Below are 21,525 nucleotides of genomic sequence, written 5' to 3'. Positions count from 1 at the left end.
CATCCACGCTGCTCAGTGAAGACCAATGGCAAATAAAATGAACACAAGAGCTAATTCTATTTGTTTCCTCTTTCTTTCTCCCTCCTCACTCAGGGGTTATCTCTGTAGAATTACTTTATTGTGTTACTATGAAGATTGTAATTTTCAATAGTAAGAGACAGCTGTACACTGTGTCAGTTATAAACAGCGATTATCTCAAACTTAAACACATCCTGACCAGTTACAGCTGGTCAGTGTGAGGTCCTGCTCATACAGTTAGACTTAAATGAACAGTTTGATATTTTGGGGAAATTCTCTTATTTGCTTTCTTGCAGAAAGTTGCAGTAAATGAAAATATTAATAACACTCTCATGTCTGCATCTTAAATATGCTGGAAAGCAGAACCCAGTTAGCGTAGCTTAGCATAAGTAGCATAAGACTTGAAACAGGGAGAAAGAGGAAGCCTGGCTCTGTCCATAGGTAACAAAACCCACCTCTAAACATATTAATTAACATGTTTTTCATGTTTGTTTGTTTCCTGGAGTTTTGTCATTACATTTATGTTGCCAGGCAACCGGTGGAGACTCCAAAAACTTACTGGGCCTTACTGGGCCCTTAATTAGTGATGGTTAGAGGTGCTGGTATGCAGATTTTATTACCTTCAGATAGAGAATGGCTAGCTTATGCCCCCTGTTTCCAGTCTTTGTGCTAAAGCTAAGCTAATTACCCTGCTGCTGGTCTTAGACTTATATTACATATGTAACTGGCAGACGTAATAGTGCATGGTATCGATCTTCTCAAGGGTTATACAGCTGACAGCAGGAGACTTACCTGCCACACAGGTCATGATGTTTACAAAAACATTTACAAGAATACTGAAGAGACAAGTTGATTTATATGTGCGGGCATTCACAAGCACTCTTATAGTCCCACAAACAGACTAAGGGAAATGCTTCTTCCACCCCCAGATGAATTATACTGTCACATCCTGAATCTGTACCTGCAGGATGCCGCAGATTTACAGTAATGATGTCTTAAATGCCGCAACTGCATGTGACAGTTGTAGATAACCTGTATTATCATCGATAATACAGAATTGTCTTATAAATCACAGACAGACAGTCTTGAGGCTTTTTCTTGATTGTATAGATGGTGCTATGACCTGATCAATAACTTTATGTATCTACTCAGCAGCAGTCCTTTTTTAATTTGTCAGTTTTTCCTGTATTGTCTTTTGCACAGCAACATTGTACAGTACATTTAGGATAAACTAGACATTCTGTGGTGTCCGTCAAACTGAAACACTGTACATTTATTGTATATGTGTGGATTGTGTGCCTGTCTTCAGGTGAGGGAGCCAGAAACAGAGATAGACAGATGCAGCTGTGTATATGTAGGTGTTTATTTCTGTGCCTGGGCTCTGGGTTAGGGCTTCCTACTGCTGCTGTTTATCCACCAGCAATGTGGCCAGCATGCTGATGGCAACTCCAAATCTGTTCACCACCCGGGGCGCTGTGGATGAGGCTCAGACTCAGGATGAGTATTTAAATGTTCTGCTAGGGTTGGTTTGGTTTTGCTTATTATAATGGGCTTACAAGGCTACGTAGAAGAGAAAGAACAACATAGCAAAAATACTATGACGGTGCTTATACTCTTAAAGGCTTCAAACGGTTGTCGTGGGTTTCTCTGTCTTTTATCTGAGATTAGAAAGTCCAGTTTATCTCCTCAAACAATTCCAAACAGCTGATACAGCTGACAGCTCAAAACAGATATGAAACTTTGAGCCATGCTTGCGGCTGGAGCTAAGCTCGCAGTCTGACACCAGAGAGTTTCTGGTTGCCCTGCTGCTCGGGGCTTGGTCTTCTTTCTTTGCAATTCCTCAAATCACGTTTCTAAACACACATTTTCAAACATCTGATGACAAGCCCTTGCCAATACGTCCTCTTTCACCTCTTCTGAAACCAACCAAATTTGGATCTCAAATGAAATGCAAATGCCCCGTGCCAAAACACAAATCAGATAAGAATCCAAGCAGTCAATTAGTGACTGAGGAGGACCAGAGAGGAACACAAGGAGTTTGAGACGCAGACACACACACAGACACACACACACACATGCAGTGGTAAACTCTGGACAGTGTGTGAACCACAGCTGTTTGAGGGGAGGATGTGAGGCTCAGCGGTGCCTGTGGAGGGCTTTCTAATGAATCTAACATAGGAGAATCAGGTTGACTGAGTGTGTGAGCACCAATCAAAGGCAGACTGGAACAGGCAGATGTACGGGCTCCTCATTAACACTTGCTTTTTCCTCTTCTCCTTCTGCTCAGCCAAGACAAGGCGAGGCTGCTCGGTGATGATGATTAGGCCCTCCACCAAACCTGCAACAATCAGCCGACACAGAGGGATATACTGTACTTCACCAGGACTGCCTTACTCTTTTGCCCTCTCGTTCTTTAATTCACTCTCTCTCTCACCACTTCTGTCACACTCTGACTAGTTTAAATATTCCCTGCAGTGAGCCTTTACAGTCTACCTTTGGCAGAGAAGAAGACAGGCCCAGGTCATCAGGTCAAAACCATTGTAGCATGAAAAATTATGAAAGTGTAGAGCTATCCTAGGACAGAAAACCCCTGATTACCAGCTCAAATTTCCATTCTCTTCCATATTATGTCCTTTGATTTTTCTCCAGTTCTCTAATTCTGTGCCCTCCCTCCATCTCTCCCTACAGAATGACACATGGAGCGAGCTCTACTCCTTTGCCCTCTTTAAGGCCATGAGCCACATGCTGTGCATAGGGTATGGAAGACAAGCCCCCGAGAGCATGTCAGACATCTGGTTGACCATGCTCAGTATGATCGTAGGAGCTACCTGCTACGCCATGTTCATCGGCCATGCAACCGCACTCATCCAGTCTCTGGACTCATCCAGACGGCAATACCAGGAAAAGGTAAGAATCCTGCATTCTGTCACTTCATCTGCATTTGAAATAATGGGAATGTTTTTGAGACTGAGTTAGCAGATCAGACTAATGTTGATGTCTTGGGGCAGATGGTTAAAGTTGCTCTATGTGTAATGAGAAAGGGGTCACTCGTGCTAATGATCTTGTAAAGAATTATCACCCAACACTGCGGTTTCTCTCAGCTCCTCTGTTCTAGTGTCTTTCAGCTTGTTGTTTTGGTTTCACTCAACTTTATTGTTATACTGCTCTCATCAGAGTCATTTCCAGCCACAACAGACAGCTGTTTTCAGCCCAGACAAGCTCTGATAAACCAGCTGTGCACTACATGTCCTGCAGCAAAAAACAGACACAGTTGGTGAACATGGTGAACAAACCAGAGCTAAGGGAGAGTAAATGCAGCCATCAGGAGGCAGAAACAAGACTCCATATGAATGCTAATGTTGTGTAAGTTAATGCAAGTGTAAAAGGTCAGTTCACACAAATTACCAAAACAACTTATACAATAGTGGCGGATGGAATTTTGTTTGCGATGCTCAGCTTTGAAAATGTTCGTTTAATAAATCCAAAAACAATATGCGTTTCCAGAGGCAATGTCCTGGTTACAGTACTCTTAATAATCCACAGATAATAATAATAATAATCCACTGCTGTAAACAGTTATCACTGGATCTACTTTCTACTTAAGAAATAATCCCTAACTGTGGACTGTGTGATCGGTGGATTATCCAGAATTACTTGGACACTTTTTCTGGGCAATATGTTGCTGCTGATAAGTTCTAATTTATTTTTTAATGGTGTCAGTACCACAAATTAAATTATATTCACCTCCACTGTATCTGGTGGCAGCATAAACCTCAGAGTAGATACAATATGTAAAAGCCTTAAGCTATTTGCATGGCTACATAACACATGAGGGTTTTTTTTTGCAATTTGGGTGAACTGTACCTTTAAATCAAACTATCTAGGTAAATACAGCTTGTAACCTAGTAAAATGTGATGAATTCTGTGGCTCCGTGGAACAAAAATCAAAAACAGAAGAGGGATGGTTTTACTACAGTCTATTTATAGATCACTGGTGATATAAATCGAGGGGGTTAGCTACAGGATTATCTTTCCAGGTACCCAAGTGGCCCCTCTGTCTAGAGCATGGCAAGACACCATAAGGAGACTCTGCAGATTTAATCTACACTGCTTGTCCTCTACAACGATGTGAATAAGGTTATCACATTTGATATGAACAGAGAAGGTCTGCTCATTTGATTCCAACACACTTTGATGGGAACAGCATCTGTTCTATTAGTTCGATATTCATGGGTGCAGCTCGCTGGGCCTCGGCCCGTCTGTCGTCTCCGTACAACGGTTGATCAAAGCTTTTGGTGTGTGCCGGCCAGGGAGGGAAGCACGCTCCTGCTTTATAAGGCCACGGTGTCATTGGTGCTCTGCATCTTGTTAGCTTCTTTAGATCTTGGATGATGTGGAGATGTCTTATGCTATCTGTCACTTGTACACATGCATGCATGCAGACATGCACATACACATCAGGGTGATCGGTCAGGCTTTGTTGTCTGTTTGATGCCTCTGGCTAATGTTTAGAACAAAGGGTGATCAGGTTTTTTTCTCTCTTTTTAGAGTCATATGCTGATTCTGTTTATTTTCTGGCTCTTCTGGCTTGGCTGTGCATCATGGTGAAGAGATAATAATCTTGTCTTATTTTCTAGGTCATGATATCAGTGTGCATCCATGATGATGTTGAGTTTATAACTGGCCAGCGCTCCTGTGGGAGGGGATGTGGTGGTTTTTAAAAATGTAATGAAGCTACTATAAGTGTCAAATTCATGAGTGTGGTAAATACAAGAGGGAATGGATACATTATCAATGGATCTGGGGTACACCATCCGTCAGCACTGAGCATACTGAACTCTATGTACTATATAACTATATAGAACTATCTACCCATGCTAATAGCTTAACTTTTATTGGCTCAGGTTTTAAGACATCCATGTCTGACACTTCTGTACCCACTACAATACAAGGGAGCTAAATGGATTTTTTTTTGTGGTGAAAAAATCAACAGAAACATCTCTTTACATAAAAAGTGTCTCTGAGGCCCCATTTACACCTGGTATTAAAAATGTGTTCTCTATATAGATTAATTATCTGAATAATAACTGATCCATGGGTCTTTGCATTTACACTTGATATTAAAATGCTTTCTCGTTCTCTCAATTGTGTCCACATTGTTATCGGATGTCAATATGCAAATTAACATGGTAGAGCTGGCAGACAGTGTCATGGAAACTGCTGCCATGAAAGGACATCATTCATTTCTAAATCATTTTTTGCTACCGCTACTACTCGTAGCCTTTGTGAGGCTTGCTTTACCTGGCAGGAAGAAGTGGAGCTAGATGACCTTTCAACTTACTGGGCTGATTTTTTTCTTATGAATTGTGGTCACGTTGTACAGATTGCATTTACACCTGGCTGTGATCCAATCACAATGCAAGCCTGACCACCTCCAAATGCGGTCTGTGATCGCATTCCGATCACAATGCGTTCTGAGTTCATTTAAACCATGCATTAACATGTGTTTTTCCTTATCAAGATAGTATATCCAGATACAGATCACATGTTAAAGCAGGTATGATTCTCTGGATAATCCACAGACTTGAATAGTTAACAGTTTTCATTGAAACTACTTTCTACTGAAGAAATAGTCACGGCATAGATAGCACACTCTGTGGATGGGCCCAAGAGATTCTTGCTTCAATGCTTTGCACACCACAAGTGAAATTCCACTGTATTAGGTTGAAAGCAAGAATCTCAGCCAGGTATCTCCAATTAAAACCACAACTATCTGCATTTCTAGATACCAACAGAAGTAAGTGAGAGAACTTATTTGTAATTTGGGTGAAAGAACTATTTATCACATTATATGGGATTTTAATCTGAGATCCTCCGGCAGGACCCTCTTGACTGTCCTTCAGCCTGGACCAGAGCCTAACAGTGATTGTGCTTTTTCATTTAGTGTCTTCAGATCTGTAGACTGCCCTGCCCAAAGAGCTCAGACTGACTAATTCGATGCCATCTTTTAAATCCGCTCATGAAAAATACTCTTTCACAGACTTGCTTTTATGTAATTGCCTTTTAATCGGGCAGACTTTTAACCTTGTGTTCTTTCCCCCATGCATTTTTAAAATCTAATTTTGTTTTCTAGTTACTTTTCTTTTTAACATATTTTCTTTTTTATATATATCTTCAGTGTGTTTCAGTCTTCATTCATTTGTCTTTATTTATTTTATTCTTGTCTTTATGCTTTTAAGACAAGTCTTTTAAGTTCAGTTAAGCGTGATTTTCAAAATTCCTTCTGTAAAGAAGATAATCTTAGTGGACCTGTTTGTGTTTGTTTGTCTGTTAGCAGGTATATCTCAAAAACATTTCAAGAGATTTTTATTGGAATTTGGTGGAAGTTCTTAAAGTTGTTAACAATTAGCATTCATGCTAATTAAAAGGACTTGACCTGAAATGTTTGTGCATTACATCATATTTTGTGCATAAGTCACTGTGTGCAGACATTTCAAATGTGAACATTTACATTCCTGTTCAAATGTTGTACATAACATACTGTAGATGGATACGTCTGATAAAAGTTGTTAAACCATTTCACTGTAATTGGTTTCCAGATGGACTATCTGACATTAACTGCCAAAAGAAAAAGTCTGAAGTATAAGTTGTCTTGCAGCAAGCACAGCTCACAGCACTGTTTCTATTACAGACTAAAGAAAATAATTGAAAAAAGGGCAAATGAGCTGCTGACTCTATGTGGAGTCTGTTTTGTGTCAGTTACTTGTAGCTGTACTCTGTCACTGATGTGACGTCTACAGCAATCAGCTCATGCTGTCTCTTTGTCCTTTTCTTCCATGAGACGCAACAGTGAAATAACAAATAAAACAAACATCCTGCTAGGCTACTAAGACAACTCATCCAGCATCCCGTCCACCTCTCAGTCCCCCGTGACTGTTTGTTCATCATTAACCAATGAACCGAACCGTGCTGCACCACAGTCCGTAATAAGTCCTGATAACAGTCTGGAGACAGAGCTATGGGTCTGAACTCGCCTCACTGACAAAACAGATTCTTTGTATAAGATAGTCTGAATGCTAGCGACAGCATGGACTTGTATTGACATAACACAGAGTAAACAGTTAGCATCGTGCTCAGTGTTGAGACAGAAATGTCATAATAACTGTGGTGCTAAGCATCTTCTCCTGTCTGCACATAGAGATCTTCGTGACCAAAGATGAGATGTGGTTTCTAAGTGTTTACTGTGGGTTCAAAAGTTAGGGAAAGCATGCAAATATTTTCCATGCTTAATCATAATGGACACCTGTATTAGCAGGAACAGAGAATATAAATTGACACACATGCTTTTAAGTGTGAGATATGAGAGATAAGGGGATGTTAATAATAAACTCTGTAGAGCATCTCTTTTTAAACATGTCGGAATATTATGCGGACGGAGTTTGAGAGGAGCCACGGCGGTTGATGATGATGTGTGACTTTTTATGTGTGTCCCTTGGGGTATTCACACAATCTCCCCAAACAGTAGTAGAGTAAAAAAGACGAGGCAGTGGCAGCAGCTTAGTGTTCCTTTGTCGTCCTTCCTTCACGTTGAGGTGACTGCTGCCCTCATCCCGTGTTTCTCCACAACACCCTTCGCATCTTCATCCCTGCAGCCCTCCTCTGCTTCATCTGTCCATTCGCCCTTGAATGTTGGGCAATACACCATCTGCCAGAGGACACTGCACATGGACGAGGGGCATTAGCCATTATGTAACTGCGCTCCTACTCCCCCATCACTTCCTCCTCCCTCAAGAGCGATGGAGCCGCATGTCCGAATTGTCGTGAGAGGAGGGAGGTGTGACCCCGGGGGATTGCGGTGATGAGCGCGGGTCCACCGGGCCTTGACACATCAAATGGTGACTTGAAGAACTGCTCGTTTTATAACCTGGACAATCACTGAGGCCTGATCTGGACTATCTGGGTCTCTGACACTCTGATTTGATAGATTAGATACATATGTCCTAAAGAGTGTCCAAGTTGCCATTTTTTCTTACTTTATGCATCCAATTTACAGCCTCACAGCCACTAATTTTTTTTAATATTACAAATTTTCTGATGGCATATGTTTGTAGTTAAAATTGACAATACAATCTCAGTGTAATAGGGTCGGATTGATGCATTTCTGTCTGCCAGAGTGTCTTTGTTGGGGACCATTGGGGATCCCAGAGTTGTAAATTTTCAATACATACTGTATATTGGCTTTAAAGCTACACTAATTGAATCATCAATACACAGTTTTTGTAGTATGTAGTGAATGTGTACCTAAGTTTCTTTGTGTGTGCACCTTTATGTGTGTTTATTTTACAAAATCTGTCTCTGCTCTTCAGTCGATGTTCTAAAGGACACTGCTGAAGTCAACTCGGGTTTTATACACTCAGGACATCACATACACACACACACACACACACACGCACACACACACACACACACACACACACAGATATAAGACTTGTCACAGCCTGAGCCCTGACGCTCAGTGACATGGCCCATTAATAGGAGGGCCAATTCAATTTCTCCCTTCCCTCTGTGGCAGCTTACAGTGACAGCCATGCATCATGCTCACAAGCCACCAACTAGGGGCTTTATGTCCCATAAAAAACCTCTGTCCTCTCCTCCATACCCCCACCCCCCATTAGCCAAGTCCGCAGGCTGAGAGGAGCAGATTAGATTTCATAAATGCATTGGGTTTGTTAGTTTTATACAAATACTGCAGAGGAATCTAAGTCCAGTCTTATCTGCAACCCCGGGCACAGAGTTTGACTTTGCAAGATGGAAATTCCATTATTAATACATTTTAGGGAGATCATGGATGTATTTGTTTATGTTGAGACATAAAAACAACATAAACAGAATTGTGAGAATATTTGGAAGTTCGGTCTTTTTAAGTCCTCTGAATTAGATGGCAAATATTTATTGTAGGAGTGTGTATTTGTCTCTAAGCATGCAGATTTGTTCATGTATACAGATTCTATGTCTTAAGGAGTGTTTATGTTTGTGTTTGTGTGTACTGTAAGTCAGTGTGACAGACACCTGTCATGTCTCCCATCTTCCCTTTTGTTTTCTTCTCAAACAGCAACAGATATCCCCATGTGGTAACACAGCATGCATCATGGATTTCCAAAACCCAGTTTTTTAATATTTCTTGTAGAGCTGCAATGATTAGTTGATTGACAGAAAATTAATTCTTATTTCTAATTGATTCATTGCTTCGAGTCATCTTTTTAAGAAAAAATGACAAATTCTTTGGTTCCACCTTCTTAAATGTGCGAGTATATTTTGGTTGTGGAGTGTTGGCTGGGACAAAACAAGACATTTAAGTTGCATATTGGGCTGTGAGACAGTAATCAACATTTTTCACCATTTTCTGACATTTTATAGACGCAACAACTAATCAGATAAACAAGAAAATAATCAACAGATGAATCAATGAAATGAAAATAATGGTTAGTTGCAGACAGTTCAACTTTTGCTTCACTTCAAATTATGTGGTTAAGTGGTTAGCAGTCTTTATTTTGGAAACATGGGGCCATTTGACTCTCACTCCAATTTCACTGACTTTGAGTGACATGGTCACTAATCTAAGTCTAATGCTGAGAAAATCTGAAAGTCAATAAAACTCCTTCAACAACGACTTTAGAAGGAGTGGGAGAACCAGAGAGAGAGAGAGATGTCATTTCATTTTAATTGAGACTGTCACACACTGAATCCTGAGGCAGGAAACACTTAATAGGAGCCTCCCAGTTTATCCCCGCGCTTGATTGAATGAGCCGGATACTCTGAAAGTCGGCTGCATTTTTATTGTTACTGACACACTGCAAGTGGAGAGGAATTTGTTAAGTTTAAGTGAAACAGTTCTACACTTTTTTTGTCGTATTTGGTTTTTGAGGAGTGCATTCATCTAAATGAAAAGAAAGAAAAAAATAGATAATTACGAGCCAATGAAAAGAAAATTCAGAATGGGGACTGTATATGTGCTTATTTTTTGTCAAGATTTATTAGAAATCGGAAGTGATAACTGAAGAAGACAACCTATAAGGTTTTCATATTGTGCTAGCATGGCTTTTGATGCCAAATGAACCATGACCCAAGGCAATTAATTAAGGCTGGAGGGGATTTAGATTAAAATTGGCTTATGTAAGAAAGAAAATAATGCAGTAAATTGTATTTGCAGATGTAATTTCATTATGTGCTTCATTAAAATAAGTGATCCATTTGAATTTTCATATACATAATGTATTATGTCATGCTGTACTGTATGCATGTGTATGTAATACCTGCTACTGGACAATCACTGGGCAAAAGTGGCTGTTCAGCTACACCTGCAGTCAAAGCTTACTGGCAATAAAAAAGCAGCACATAAGAAAAGTAAAAGAGTGAGAAAAATGTGAAATAAAAAGCAGGCAAAGTCAGTTAAAAACATCAAAGCAGGAGCAGCAGAAAGAGGGGATTTGAAAAAGATGGAGTGGATTTCTGGAAGCCAAATTAGAAATTAAACTGACAGTGGCAAAAATGTGTTCCTGAAAATAGAAATGAATGTCACTCTCTCCCACCAGTGTTATAGTTCTTACATAAATCTAAGTTTTTTCCTCTTTTGTAAAATATGCTCTCTGCTTTATATGAAGAGAAAATCCTCCTGCAGAGAGACAAAATTAATGATGTCCCACCATGACAGCCAGCGTGCGCTGTATTAAGGATATTGGGATTTGCCATGTCACCCCAGCCACTAGGGTCCAGCCACCATCCACCATCTCTAACCAACAGCCGTCATCTCTGACCCATATGTCACCTTACAGTGTGACAAAATGTAATTTTCCTGGACAGCAAGCCATCCTATCCCATGCGTGTGTCATCGACTGTTACAAGCAAGGTCATTGTCAATGACCCCGCTGTTCCCTCATACATGGTGTGTCCTTATAAATTGTTATTGTGCGGTCAAGACATTGACTCACAGACAGGAAGGTATCAGGACTCTAGATGATTAAAGATTAAAATACATACAGGATATACTGGAAGATCTTTGTCTCTACTACACGGTTTCTACACCTCGATGAACCTTGAACCTTGAAGTCTTTTCATATAATTCCATTGACTACTGATCACTTAATGAATGAAATTAATGAATTAATGAAAAAAAATGAAATAATGTCTTAGTGAGGTGTTAGTGAAGCCACTACGAGCACTCAGAACAGCTTTAATAATCCTTGTTACACTGTAGTGAGTCTCTGAACTCTAAACTACAGAAGGGATGAACCATTCACAAGATATACTCTAACTGGTATTTTGATGATGGTGGTGGAGAGCGCTTTCTAAGACATGGGTCCAAAATCTCCAGGAGATACTCAGTTGGGTTGACATTGTTGGTCAGTCTATTGGTCCACCACTTCAATCCAGACTGAAATATCTCAACAACAACTGAATGTATTTCCAAGAAATTTTGAACAGACATTCATGGTCCCCAGAGTGGAAACCTTGTAACTTTGATGATCCCCCAACAGAGTGTAAAATATTGACAACTACTGGATGGATTTCCATGAAATTTGCTACAGATCTTTAAAGGTACTTTGGTTTAAAACCTGCAACACTAATAACAATAACATCACACTCAGTTGTGCTTTGTGTAGTACTAAAAGTTGAATGTTAGCATGATAACGTGCTAAACTAAGATAGTGAACCTCGTAAATATTAGGTGCTAAACATCAGCATGTTGACATTGTCATTGTGAGCATGTTAGCATGCTGATGTTAGCTTTTTGCTTAATGCACCGCTGAGCCTAAATACAGCCTCACAGAGCCGCTGGTGTGGCTCTAGACTGAGTCTACATATTTAATTTGTTGACATAGCCAAAATCGGACTTTCCTATCTTGTTACATAACAGACTACATCAGACTACATCAGAAAATGCACAAAGTCCTGATGTATACCAATGATGTCATATAAAATACACGCACCATGGTAGAGAATTTTATCCATATTGTCCATATTATCTGTCAAAATGATCTAGTATGTGAAATGTTAAATGAATGTGAAAATCTCCAAAATGTCCACTTTTAGAGGCTGAGACAAATACAGCAGCATCATTTTCAGCATGACCATTTTTGAGATAAGGTGTTATCAACAAATATTAGAATTTTGCCATATTCACTTTTTTTCTACCTTGTTAAAACAATGGAAAAGCTATGACAGCTGTAACTTCAAAGGCGGAAAAGTTATAACTCTGCTGATTAATGTAGACGTTACAAAACCGCAGGTAGCTCTAGGCTGTAAACAACGACAACTTTGCTTGACAGCATGCAATCAATTTCTTTTTCACAGCCAGACACTGGCCCTGTAAACATTGAAAGTGTTTATTACCCGAGGCTGTTAAACAACGAACAAAAATTATCTAACATCATATTTGGAAGATTTTAGTCTTGTCCTCAAAGTGTGGCGTTAGACAGCGGACTCTCTACGTTGACCCTCTGCCTGAAATGTACCACTCATCCAAGTGACAGTTTATTCCACAGAGGGATGACTCATGCTGCTTAACACACACAAACACACACACTTGGAAGAAAGAGATAGAAGGGAGAGAGAGACCTTACGTTACATTTTTAACCAGCTCCAACAAGGCCACATGGATTTGTTGCACTTCTCACACTATTGATCACTGACTTTAAACCGGCTTTTCGGTCTCTGGGTCCAATGCTCATGAAAGCTGATTCATTCATATTATTGCTGCTCTTATAATTGTTTTTAACCCAATGAGATCTTTTACATTAAGACTTGAGATTGTGTTTTTTCGCACCAGTCTTGCATTTTAGTAGTTTGGGGTGGTAGCAAGTCTTTCTGATGTAGTCTACAGGAAGTGAAAATCTCTCTACTAGTTTGGGGGTTATCTTGTTGGCCTATCGTTCTAAAACATGAGTCATGTGGCCACTTTTTCACCCTCAGGGTGTTGTGTATGTAAAGTGTAAGGGTGCATTTCATCTGTTTACAAGAAGGTGGTGATGCGTGAAACCACATAGAAAGTCCCATCTTCTGGGTGTAAATAAAACAAACCCAAAAGTCATTTGTGTACTGTGAAAAGGGAATAACAGCAAGATTTATTCCCAAACTGACACAGTACCATGCAATTCCATCTTACAGGAGAAACTATACAGTAGTTACAGCTGCTGCTATTTTCACTGGGAATTCAGGCATGAAATGTGTTATGGAGCGTCATAATGAGTTGAGAGAAGTGGACATTCAGGCTGCATTTGATGTAGATAATCGTAACAGTGGTGAATATGTGTTGGTGTGAATCACCAGGGTTCAGTTTGACCTTCCAGTGAGCAGACACACAGCTCCGCTCCCTCTTCAACTCTTTTACAGTCACATAGTTACATATTTATCAATCCCAACATAAATAACAAACATCTCCCTCTCTTAAAATAGTAACTCCAGCACACAAATGCCCACTGGTTCCATTTAATTATTTACCTGTGTCTTTTTTTTCCTAGGTCTTCACAGATCATGGAAGAGTTGTTGCTTATATTTTTTTCATAAAAAACAAAACACGAAACAATAATTGACATGTTTCTTAAGCATTTAGTAAACCAAGACCACCAGAGAGAGAGAGAGACTGGCTGTGGTTAAGATGTACATTAGCAGCGTCTTTTTCTTCTCTAAACACAGTCGAGCGTGATGAATCCTCATGGGCTTTACAGAGCTGTCATGTTTCCTTTACAGCTTCATCGCAGTTTTCCTCCCATAGCAACAAGGTATAAATGGGTCACAGGATCTTCATGTTTGCATCTCAGTAACTGCGCACATGAAAGCTACAGTTGATTACGAGGCTATAATAAGACAGTCTGACAAAAAGTCATTTTGAGCTTCGCTATCTTAGTGAGGTCACCGTGATGCTGCAGGAATTGTATGATTAGTTTTATCTCAGCTTGTTCAGTGAAACCATGACGCTGTGAAACTGCTGCTGAACTTCTAGAAACTTCTTCCTGCAACAATTGACAAAAGAGTTGCTGAACCCTGTTTTCATTGATTTATGCTTCTGTGTCTTCCTCTCTCCCAACATCACCACCATCTCTCACGCCTCTTTCCATCCTCTAGTACAAACAAGTGGAGCAGTATATGTCGTTCCACAAACTACCGGCTGACTTCCGACAGAAAATCCATGACTACTACGAGCACAGATACCAAGGCAAGATGTTTGATGAAGAGAGCATCCTTGAGGAGCTTAATGAGCCTCTGCGTGAGGTATGAAAACTCTCAAGCATCAACTTCAATGTGCTTATTCACCCAGAAACACACAAACTTCTTAACTCTCCACTAAGAAAGTGAATCAGCATAAATTCTTTATCATGTTCAGCCACAGGCTCTTGGTAAATAACAGTTCTTAATTTACTAACTTGCTTTGTAGTTAATGAAGTCTTCTATAATTAAGGCTCGCTATCTTTCTGCCAATTTTCACTGAAGAAGAACCTGATTTTTTTTTTAAAGGAGCAGATGGTTTTAACGATATTTTAAAGTGGACTACATGTTCCCATGCATTACAAAATTAGTTTTTTCCTGCTGCCAGCTGACACTGTTTACTGCAGTTTACAGTAAAAAAAAAGGTGTTGTCACTTCAAGGACAGCTCAGGATATGCTTCATATAATAGTAAATGAGGAGAAAAATACTCAAATGAGCAGCATCAGGGTCTCTTCAGGTAATTTAAAAAATAAACAAAAAAATATTAAACTACAGTGTTTGTTATGCAAGTGATGTTTGTAATGTCTGATTTTCAGCTACTTTAAAATATTCCTATTAAAAACTATTTTTTTTCAGTAAAAAGCAATACAGAAGATCCCCAAAACAAAATAAAACTAAATCAACCACTCTCCAGAACTGACTGTTTTGATGTCTGAATTTATGCAGTGTAATTCTTGAGTAATGGTGCACTGCTGTGTGTAATACAAAGTGAGACTTTTGCAATGTGTAACATGCATGCCCAACAATATGACACATCCAATCCCTGATACAGCATTGTGATCATGCACTGTTTGATATCACCACTTAGGAAATTGTCAACTTCAACTGCCGTAAACTGGTGGCCTCCATGCCGCTGTTTGCCAACGCCGATCCCAACTTTGTGACAGCTATGTTGACCAAACTGAGATTTGAAGTCTTCCAGCCTGGGGACTACATCATTAGAGAGGGCACCATTGGCAAGAAGATGTACTTCATCCAGCATGGTGTGGTCAGCGTCCTGACCAAAGGAAGTATAGGCATGAAGCTGATGGATGGCTCTTACTTTGGAGGTATGTCACCGTCTTCATCACCTCAGGATCATCAGTTTCTATTCAGTTTTATTCTGTTCTATTCTGTGCTTCCACGCAAGTGCTCTTCAAATCCTGATAGAATCCGCCACAGCAATATCACAGATTGTGTTTACTATTTAAATAAAATGTTTTCAACAAGTAGATAAAGAAATAAAACACCACCCTGACATTTTACTTGGACTTTTGTGCATTCTTGCTGTACTGTTATTTCCTGGTAGGGTTGGATACCGTTTACATTTGAATTGATACTGGTATTGGTACCTGGAATTCGATATCAGTACCCAAGGGTACCTTTTTTCAGTACTTTACGCTCTGCAACAACAAAGTAGCATTACTTTGTTATTGCAGAGAGACCATACGTAAACATATGGTCTCATCCATATGTTTATGTATGGGTCTCTCTCAGACCATAGGATTAGCATGCTAGGCTAACAGTCGATCAGCTGTGTGACTTTATATCTGTGCTGTGACATCTTTCAGAGCACATAAACACCGTAAGCACACCTGTCACCTGCCCAGCACTTATTTTTATACAGTCTATGGGCTACACACAGCACGGCTATGCTAACGATGCTAGCCATGCTAACTAGCTGCTAGCCATTGTGCAGGCTGGTAAAATTGATCTGTTGTGTCTCTTTGTATCCGCGGGCTGGTGCTCCTGTCAGTGTTGGAGCCTACATGTGAGACACTTCGGTCAGTAAATGTGTGTTTTTAAAACTTATTTTGGGGCTGCTCAGGGCCACACTCACTCTCTCAAGGTACTGAATTTGGCACCAATTGATCTAACATGAATTGGCACTCTGTAGTACTGGCCTTATCCAGTCGGTATCCTTAAAAGTAGTGAATTTGGTACCCAACCCTATTGTCCTCCTACAGAGACTATCTTGAATTTTCACAGCTAGCTAAACTCCTCTTCATACCATCTCTCCAAGGAACAGGCGGTAGTTGTTTTAGGCAGATTTAATATGAAGTGTGAAACTGAAAAAAGGTACAGTAAAAGTAAAGGTAAGTAAAATGATGGCAATACACTTCTGGTAGGAAAGCAGGTAAGCACAAAAGGTAAATATGATAAAACAAATACACAGATAGATGCGTGAGGTAAGTGTGCTATGGACAATTCAAGCCAACAGCATGTGTAGTCACACGGTAACACAATATTAGTAAATTGTAACAAATTACAGAAAATGATTAATCAAAAATAAAAAGACTGAAATGATTACTAATAAACATACTGATAGTGCCACTTGAAGGTCTGCAAACAAAAGGATGGCTAAAAGATTATCTTCACACTTAAAACACAGGACCACTCTGCTTTCGCTTTGCTAAAGAGAAGGAACTTCCTAACACTCTTCTTCTATGCTACAAAGGAAGAACAGTTACTAAACTACATGCAATACCAAAAACAGCCATTAGATGGAAAGAAATTAAATTCTCAATTGAAAACAGTTCTAACATACTTTCCTTACAGCCACTTCTATCCCACTTTACCAGGCTGTTGTCCCCCTGTGGCTGTTAAGAAACATGTGGTGCCACTGTCGCCACCCATAAACACTCACAAATGTGCACAAACACCCACACACACTTTTAGAATTTAGTGGCATCTAGTGAAACAGACTTGGCAGAAATGGAATATAATATCCATAAGTATGTTTTAATTAGTGTATAATCCCATGAAATTAAGAATCGTTACATGTTCATTACCTTAGAATGAGCCCTTTATATCTACATAGATAGATAGATAGATTTATTGAGAGCAATATGACCTGTCAGACAGTAGGGGTTAGATCATCTACAGATAACTAAGTACTGTCTCTGGTCATTTCCATTTTCTGGCTATTTGAATGTCATGCCACATTTTTGTGCACATTTTAACTATGGCTGAATTGGCTTCATTACTGTATTAATACATCTGGAAAAAGAAAGGGCTTTGTACAATTTCTCATGACTATGGGTGCAGCAGAGTCTGCAGCTTAACCTTTGGCTATTTTTCGAAATTGCTGTCTGACAGAACAATACACCACTTGTCCAGCCACAGCCATCACTTTACTTAGCATTTGTTCATACAACAATTGCTCGATCTTAAATTGCGTGTGTTGAAAATATTGAAAACTACTGTAAGTTTTGTACAGCTGCATATTCACTGAGTGACTCGTGTTAATCTGATTAACTATGAATTTCTGTACTTGTCAGAAACTATAAGAATAGGGTAAGGGAAAGAGAGCATATGTGGAGGAGTTGCCCTGAAAATACATCAGAAAATAAAACTGTAAGTTTAAATTTTTGATATTATATACAGTACATGTCCTGTATTTCAGGAAGAGGAAACGGTGCAACCCAAATTAAAGGAAAAGGTGAAGGCAGTCTGGATTCTAAAGAGTGCTAGAAATATTTAAATCACTGCTACAATCCACCTCACTCATCCGGCATTTCTCTATATTTTTTATATTTAAGGATAACAGTAGGCCTTTCCACAAGGTACAAATGGTTGCCCAGTGGCTTGAACAGCTTATTAATGCAGCCCCAGTGGTTTCATCAGTATTATCTTTTCCCAGCACTTCCCACAGCTAATGATTCTAGCAGTGTGCAAATGGCTGTGTTATGCATAACCAGGAGGATCCCAAGTGACATTTTACAAAAGGACATCTGAGGAATTTAGTGGATTCTGCAGAGACTGTGTCCACTGGAGAATCTGTAATGCATAAATGTGAACCTTCATTTACATGACTGGACGGAAACTTATAAGAAAGAAAACTCGGAAAGTTACTGTTACTAAAGGATGTTTTTTTTCACTGATGTTTCAGCTATATTGACCAGACTATATATTCTGAATTACCTCCTTGTTCAATAGACAGACTGATGTTATGGTTGCATGTCATAAGAGCTTCATACAGTTCATCCTACCGCTTTCACTTCCATTACTGTAGCTGACCATGAACAATATAACCACTAACAGACAGTAAGCAGTGCAGCGTCTATCTGCGTAAGCTATTAATCATTAATCTTCCAAGGAAATAGACTGTAAATCCTTTATCAGATCAGCAGAAAACATGGACACACTCAAGGTCACTCTTGGTTAACCTCAGCATAGAAAGCCGTTGCACCCTGACTCATGGTGAATGTATGAGGGGGAATGTGACTGTACTGTATCTACGGTATGCATCTGGAGGAGGAAAATGTCTGTGTCCAGCTGAGGCCCCGATCCTGCCACTACTGCTAATCTTACTATTTTTTAGCACAGTAACATATGTTTTAATGACATTTGTAGGCTTCTGTTTACCTTGAAGCAATTTTTCCTTGACGGCGTCATGCTGCTGGAAGACACTACTGTCATGAACAGACAGGGACACTCCTCTACAGTGTAGCGCCCCTATGTGTGTTCTTAATGGAGTCTCCTCGTGTTTTGATATTTTTCTCCCTTTCCCACAGAGAGTCAGAGGAGGTCAACCTTTCAGGCAGGGAAAAAGGAGGGCATATGGTTGTCAAGACAACAAGTCAGCCCCAGCCCATAGAAGAAGAGAGCTAGAGAGAAGAAGATGCTAGGGGAAGGGAAGGGGAACAACTGAACGTAATGAAGCTTAGCTGCACATCTCCAAATATAGAGTGTGCTTCCTTTACACAGCTGTCAGTACTGTGCCAGTGCTGGAGGAAATACTCAGTGTTACTGTCAATGGGTCATACTGACTACACACAACCACTGCACGTATAAACCACTTTCATTCTGATCACACATTTGCTCAAAGCCAAGACGGATACAACCAAATATAGAAATGTTCAGATGACCGACACACAAAAGAGTGGGCCAAAGTATCAGACTTATTGCATATGCAGTATATACTTTATTTTTGACCATGGGGGTATGAATTACCCACTCAGTTTTGATGCATATGGACATTAACTAAGGCTATAAACCAAGATCTTCCGGTCAGTGGGTGCCTTCTTCTAACCATCTACAACCTAAGTTGAGAGTATTTTGTCTGTATTTTGTGCAGTTGCAGTGTGTAAATTTCTTTATTTATAATATCTGTCCTGTCCTCTGTCACTGTCTGACGCCCAGGAATCTGACAGTCTGCCATTGTTTGATTTGTCCGTCTCTTGTCTGGTCTCTCTTTCACTTTCCAGAGATCTGTCTGCTGACCCGTGGCAGACGGACGGCCAGTGTGCGAGCGGACACCTACTGCCGCCTCTACTCTCTCTCTGTGGACAATTTCAATGAGGTGCTGGAGGAGTACCCCATGATGAGGAGGGCCTTTGAGACAGTGGCCATTGACAGGTTGGACAGGATAGGTAAGGCTACCACTTGGTTCAATAAAGAGGAGGATAACTCTATCAGTTGTCTTTATCTGATATTGTTTAACAAAGAATTACCATAGAACATGTTAGTGTCAGTTGGTGTGTTAAGGTCTTCAAACCTTTTTGGAGTTTATTAATGTAACATTATTATTCTTATATCTTTATCAGCACCAAAGCTAGCTGTTTGTGGAGCATTTAGCAGTGACACAGCCAGATATTTCCCTCAGGTGTTGACAGAGATCAAAAACAGATCTAAAAGAGAGTAAATATTGGACTTACATTCACCAGGTGGCCAGAAACATGACTTCAAATGAATTTTAATGTTGCTCTGTAACTGCTGGATGTGTAAATAAGCTACTATTTGTTAGCAAGTTCATCATACCAACTTTAAAAGGTGATGATATGCCGATGTTATGTTCACAACTTGTTTCCACTGCCCCCAAGTGGCCAAAAAAATCACTTAATGCAGGTTTAAAGTTATTTAACACTAGTCTACAATAACAAAATAAACTCTTACTTCAGAACAATACTCATGTTCAGATGTATTTTTTATTTGTATGAGCACATGCTTATCCAAACCATAAAACCATGGAACTTTGGTTTTAGTCTCTCTGCTTAGTCAACAAGCTACCTGTGAGCCCAGGTGTCTTTTGATTTTAAGATCTTTATTGTGTATGTAAAACCAAATACAAGATGTAACAAATTAATCTTTCCTACTTTGGACCAAAATTCACCCAGACTTAATTTATAAAATGTGTCTTTGAGATTTAGTCTTGGATAATTAGCATTACGCCTCATTGATAAAAGCCACAGGTATGGTGCCCTCATAAGCATATTAGTTATTCATAAGATGAAATCAAGCCTGAGGAAAATGTATTCATTCATTAACGTGATGTCTCTGTCACAACACTGCGCTATCTGACAGCTGTGATGTGCTGTATGAATGATCCTAACAGGGACGATGTGCGAGGAAGGGAGTTGAGGGTGAAAATGTATTCATGGCTGTGAATGATTTATTATGTAGTTTCTTGCGTATAAATGTGTCATGGAAATTGAATGCTTCCTGTGGATATCTGCCATTTTGGAAAACAGTTACTCAACGTATGTGACACGTAACATATCATGACAGAAATTGCTGTGCAGGATTGCTTCTCTGAATGCTTTCTAGATTCTTTTTTCAGATTTGTTAAAATGGTTGCTCAGCAGTGACTGTCTGAGCAACCTACAGTAGGTTTGAATGCAGAAACACACACACACACAAACATGCACAGAGACTGCTTTCTTTGTTTTGGAGCTCCTTGTTAGCAAGTGAACAGAAACATGTTTTTTTTTTTTTTCACAACAGAAACAACTTTCCCCTCCCATCGTGGCCCCCAAGGTCACTGCGCTGCTGATGTCACATCCATCCCCCCCTCCCCCCGACCCCCCACCTCCGTCACATGACCACCCACACTTCACATGTTTACAAAGGCCCTGCATCCGCCACTTCCCAGTTGTTGCCATAGCAGCCAGATTCCACACATGAGCAGCCTTCAGTCAGCTCACAATTTAGAGGCAGACTGACATGTCTGTTTCAAGACCTAACCACCAACCAAATATTCTCTCTGAACTCCATGTGTGCTTGATGAATATTAATCACTGATAATGTGTTCTGTCATTTGGCTTTGTCAAGCCTTGTTAAGAATATAAAATCTGAACACAGGCTCACAAATAACAACACAAGCTTTGATCCTTTTAAATGTAAAGAGTGAATATCCAACTTCCACTATGTTTAAAAGATTTTTTTGTCAAGTATCTGTGACCAGGACTGCTTATTTAGGATCAGTTCAGCCTGACAGACCATAATTACACATACTACTGATGGAACCAGGCCTGCTACATCTG

The 21,525-nt window shown here is 39.8% G+C and overlaps 1 protein-coding gene across 1 annotated transcript in view; it reads left to right on the top strand.

The window, feature by feature from the left end:
* The window catches only part of hcn2b (hyperpolarization activated cyclic nucleotide-gated potassium channel 2b), a 40,304-nt gene that overhangs the window by 14,646 nt on the left and 4,133 nt on the right, over positions 1 to 21,525 (top strand). Inside the window, exons 4-7 of the mRNA XM_067597303.1 lie at positions 2,707 to 2,925; positions 14,140 to 14,286; positions 15,090 to 15,330; positions 19,471 to 19,635. Coding sequence (XP_067453404.1) covers positions 2,707 to 2,925; positions 14,140 to 14,286; positions 15,090 to 15,330; positions 19,471 to 19,635 — 772 coding nt within the window. The remainder of the gene's footprint in view (positions 1 to 2,706; positions 2,926 to 14,139; positions 14,287 to 15,089; positions 15,331 to 19,470; positions 19,636 to 21,525) is intronic.

Source organism: Thunnus thynnus, chromosome 8, assembly GCF_963924715.1.
Source record: "Thunnus thynnus chromosome 8, fThuThy2.1, whole genome shotgun sequence".
Classification (NCBI taxonomy): domain Eukaryota; kingdom Metazoa; phylum Chordata; class Actinopteri; order Scombriformes; family Scombridae; genus Thunnus; species Thunnus thynnus.
This window is presented reverse-complemented; position numbering and strand designations above follow the sequence as displayed.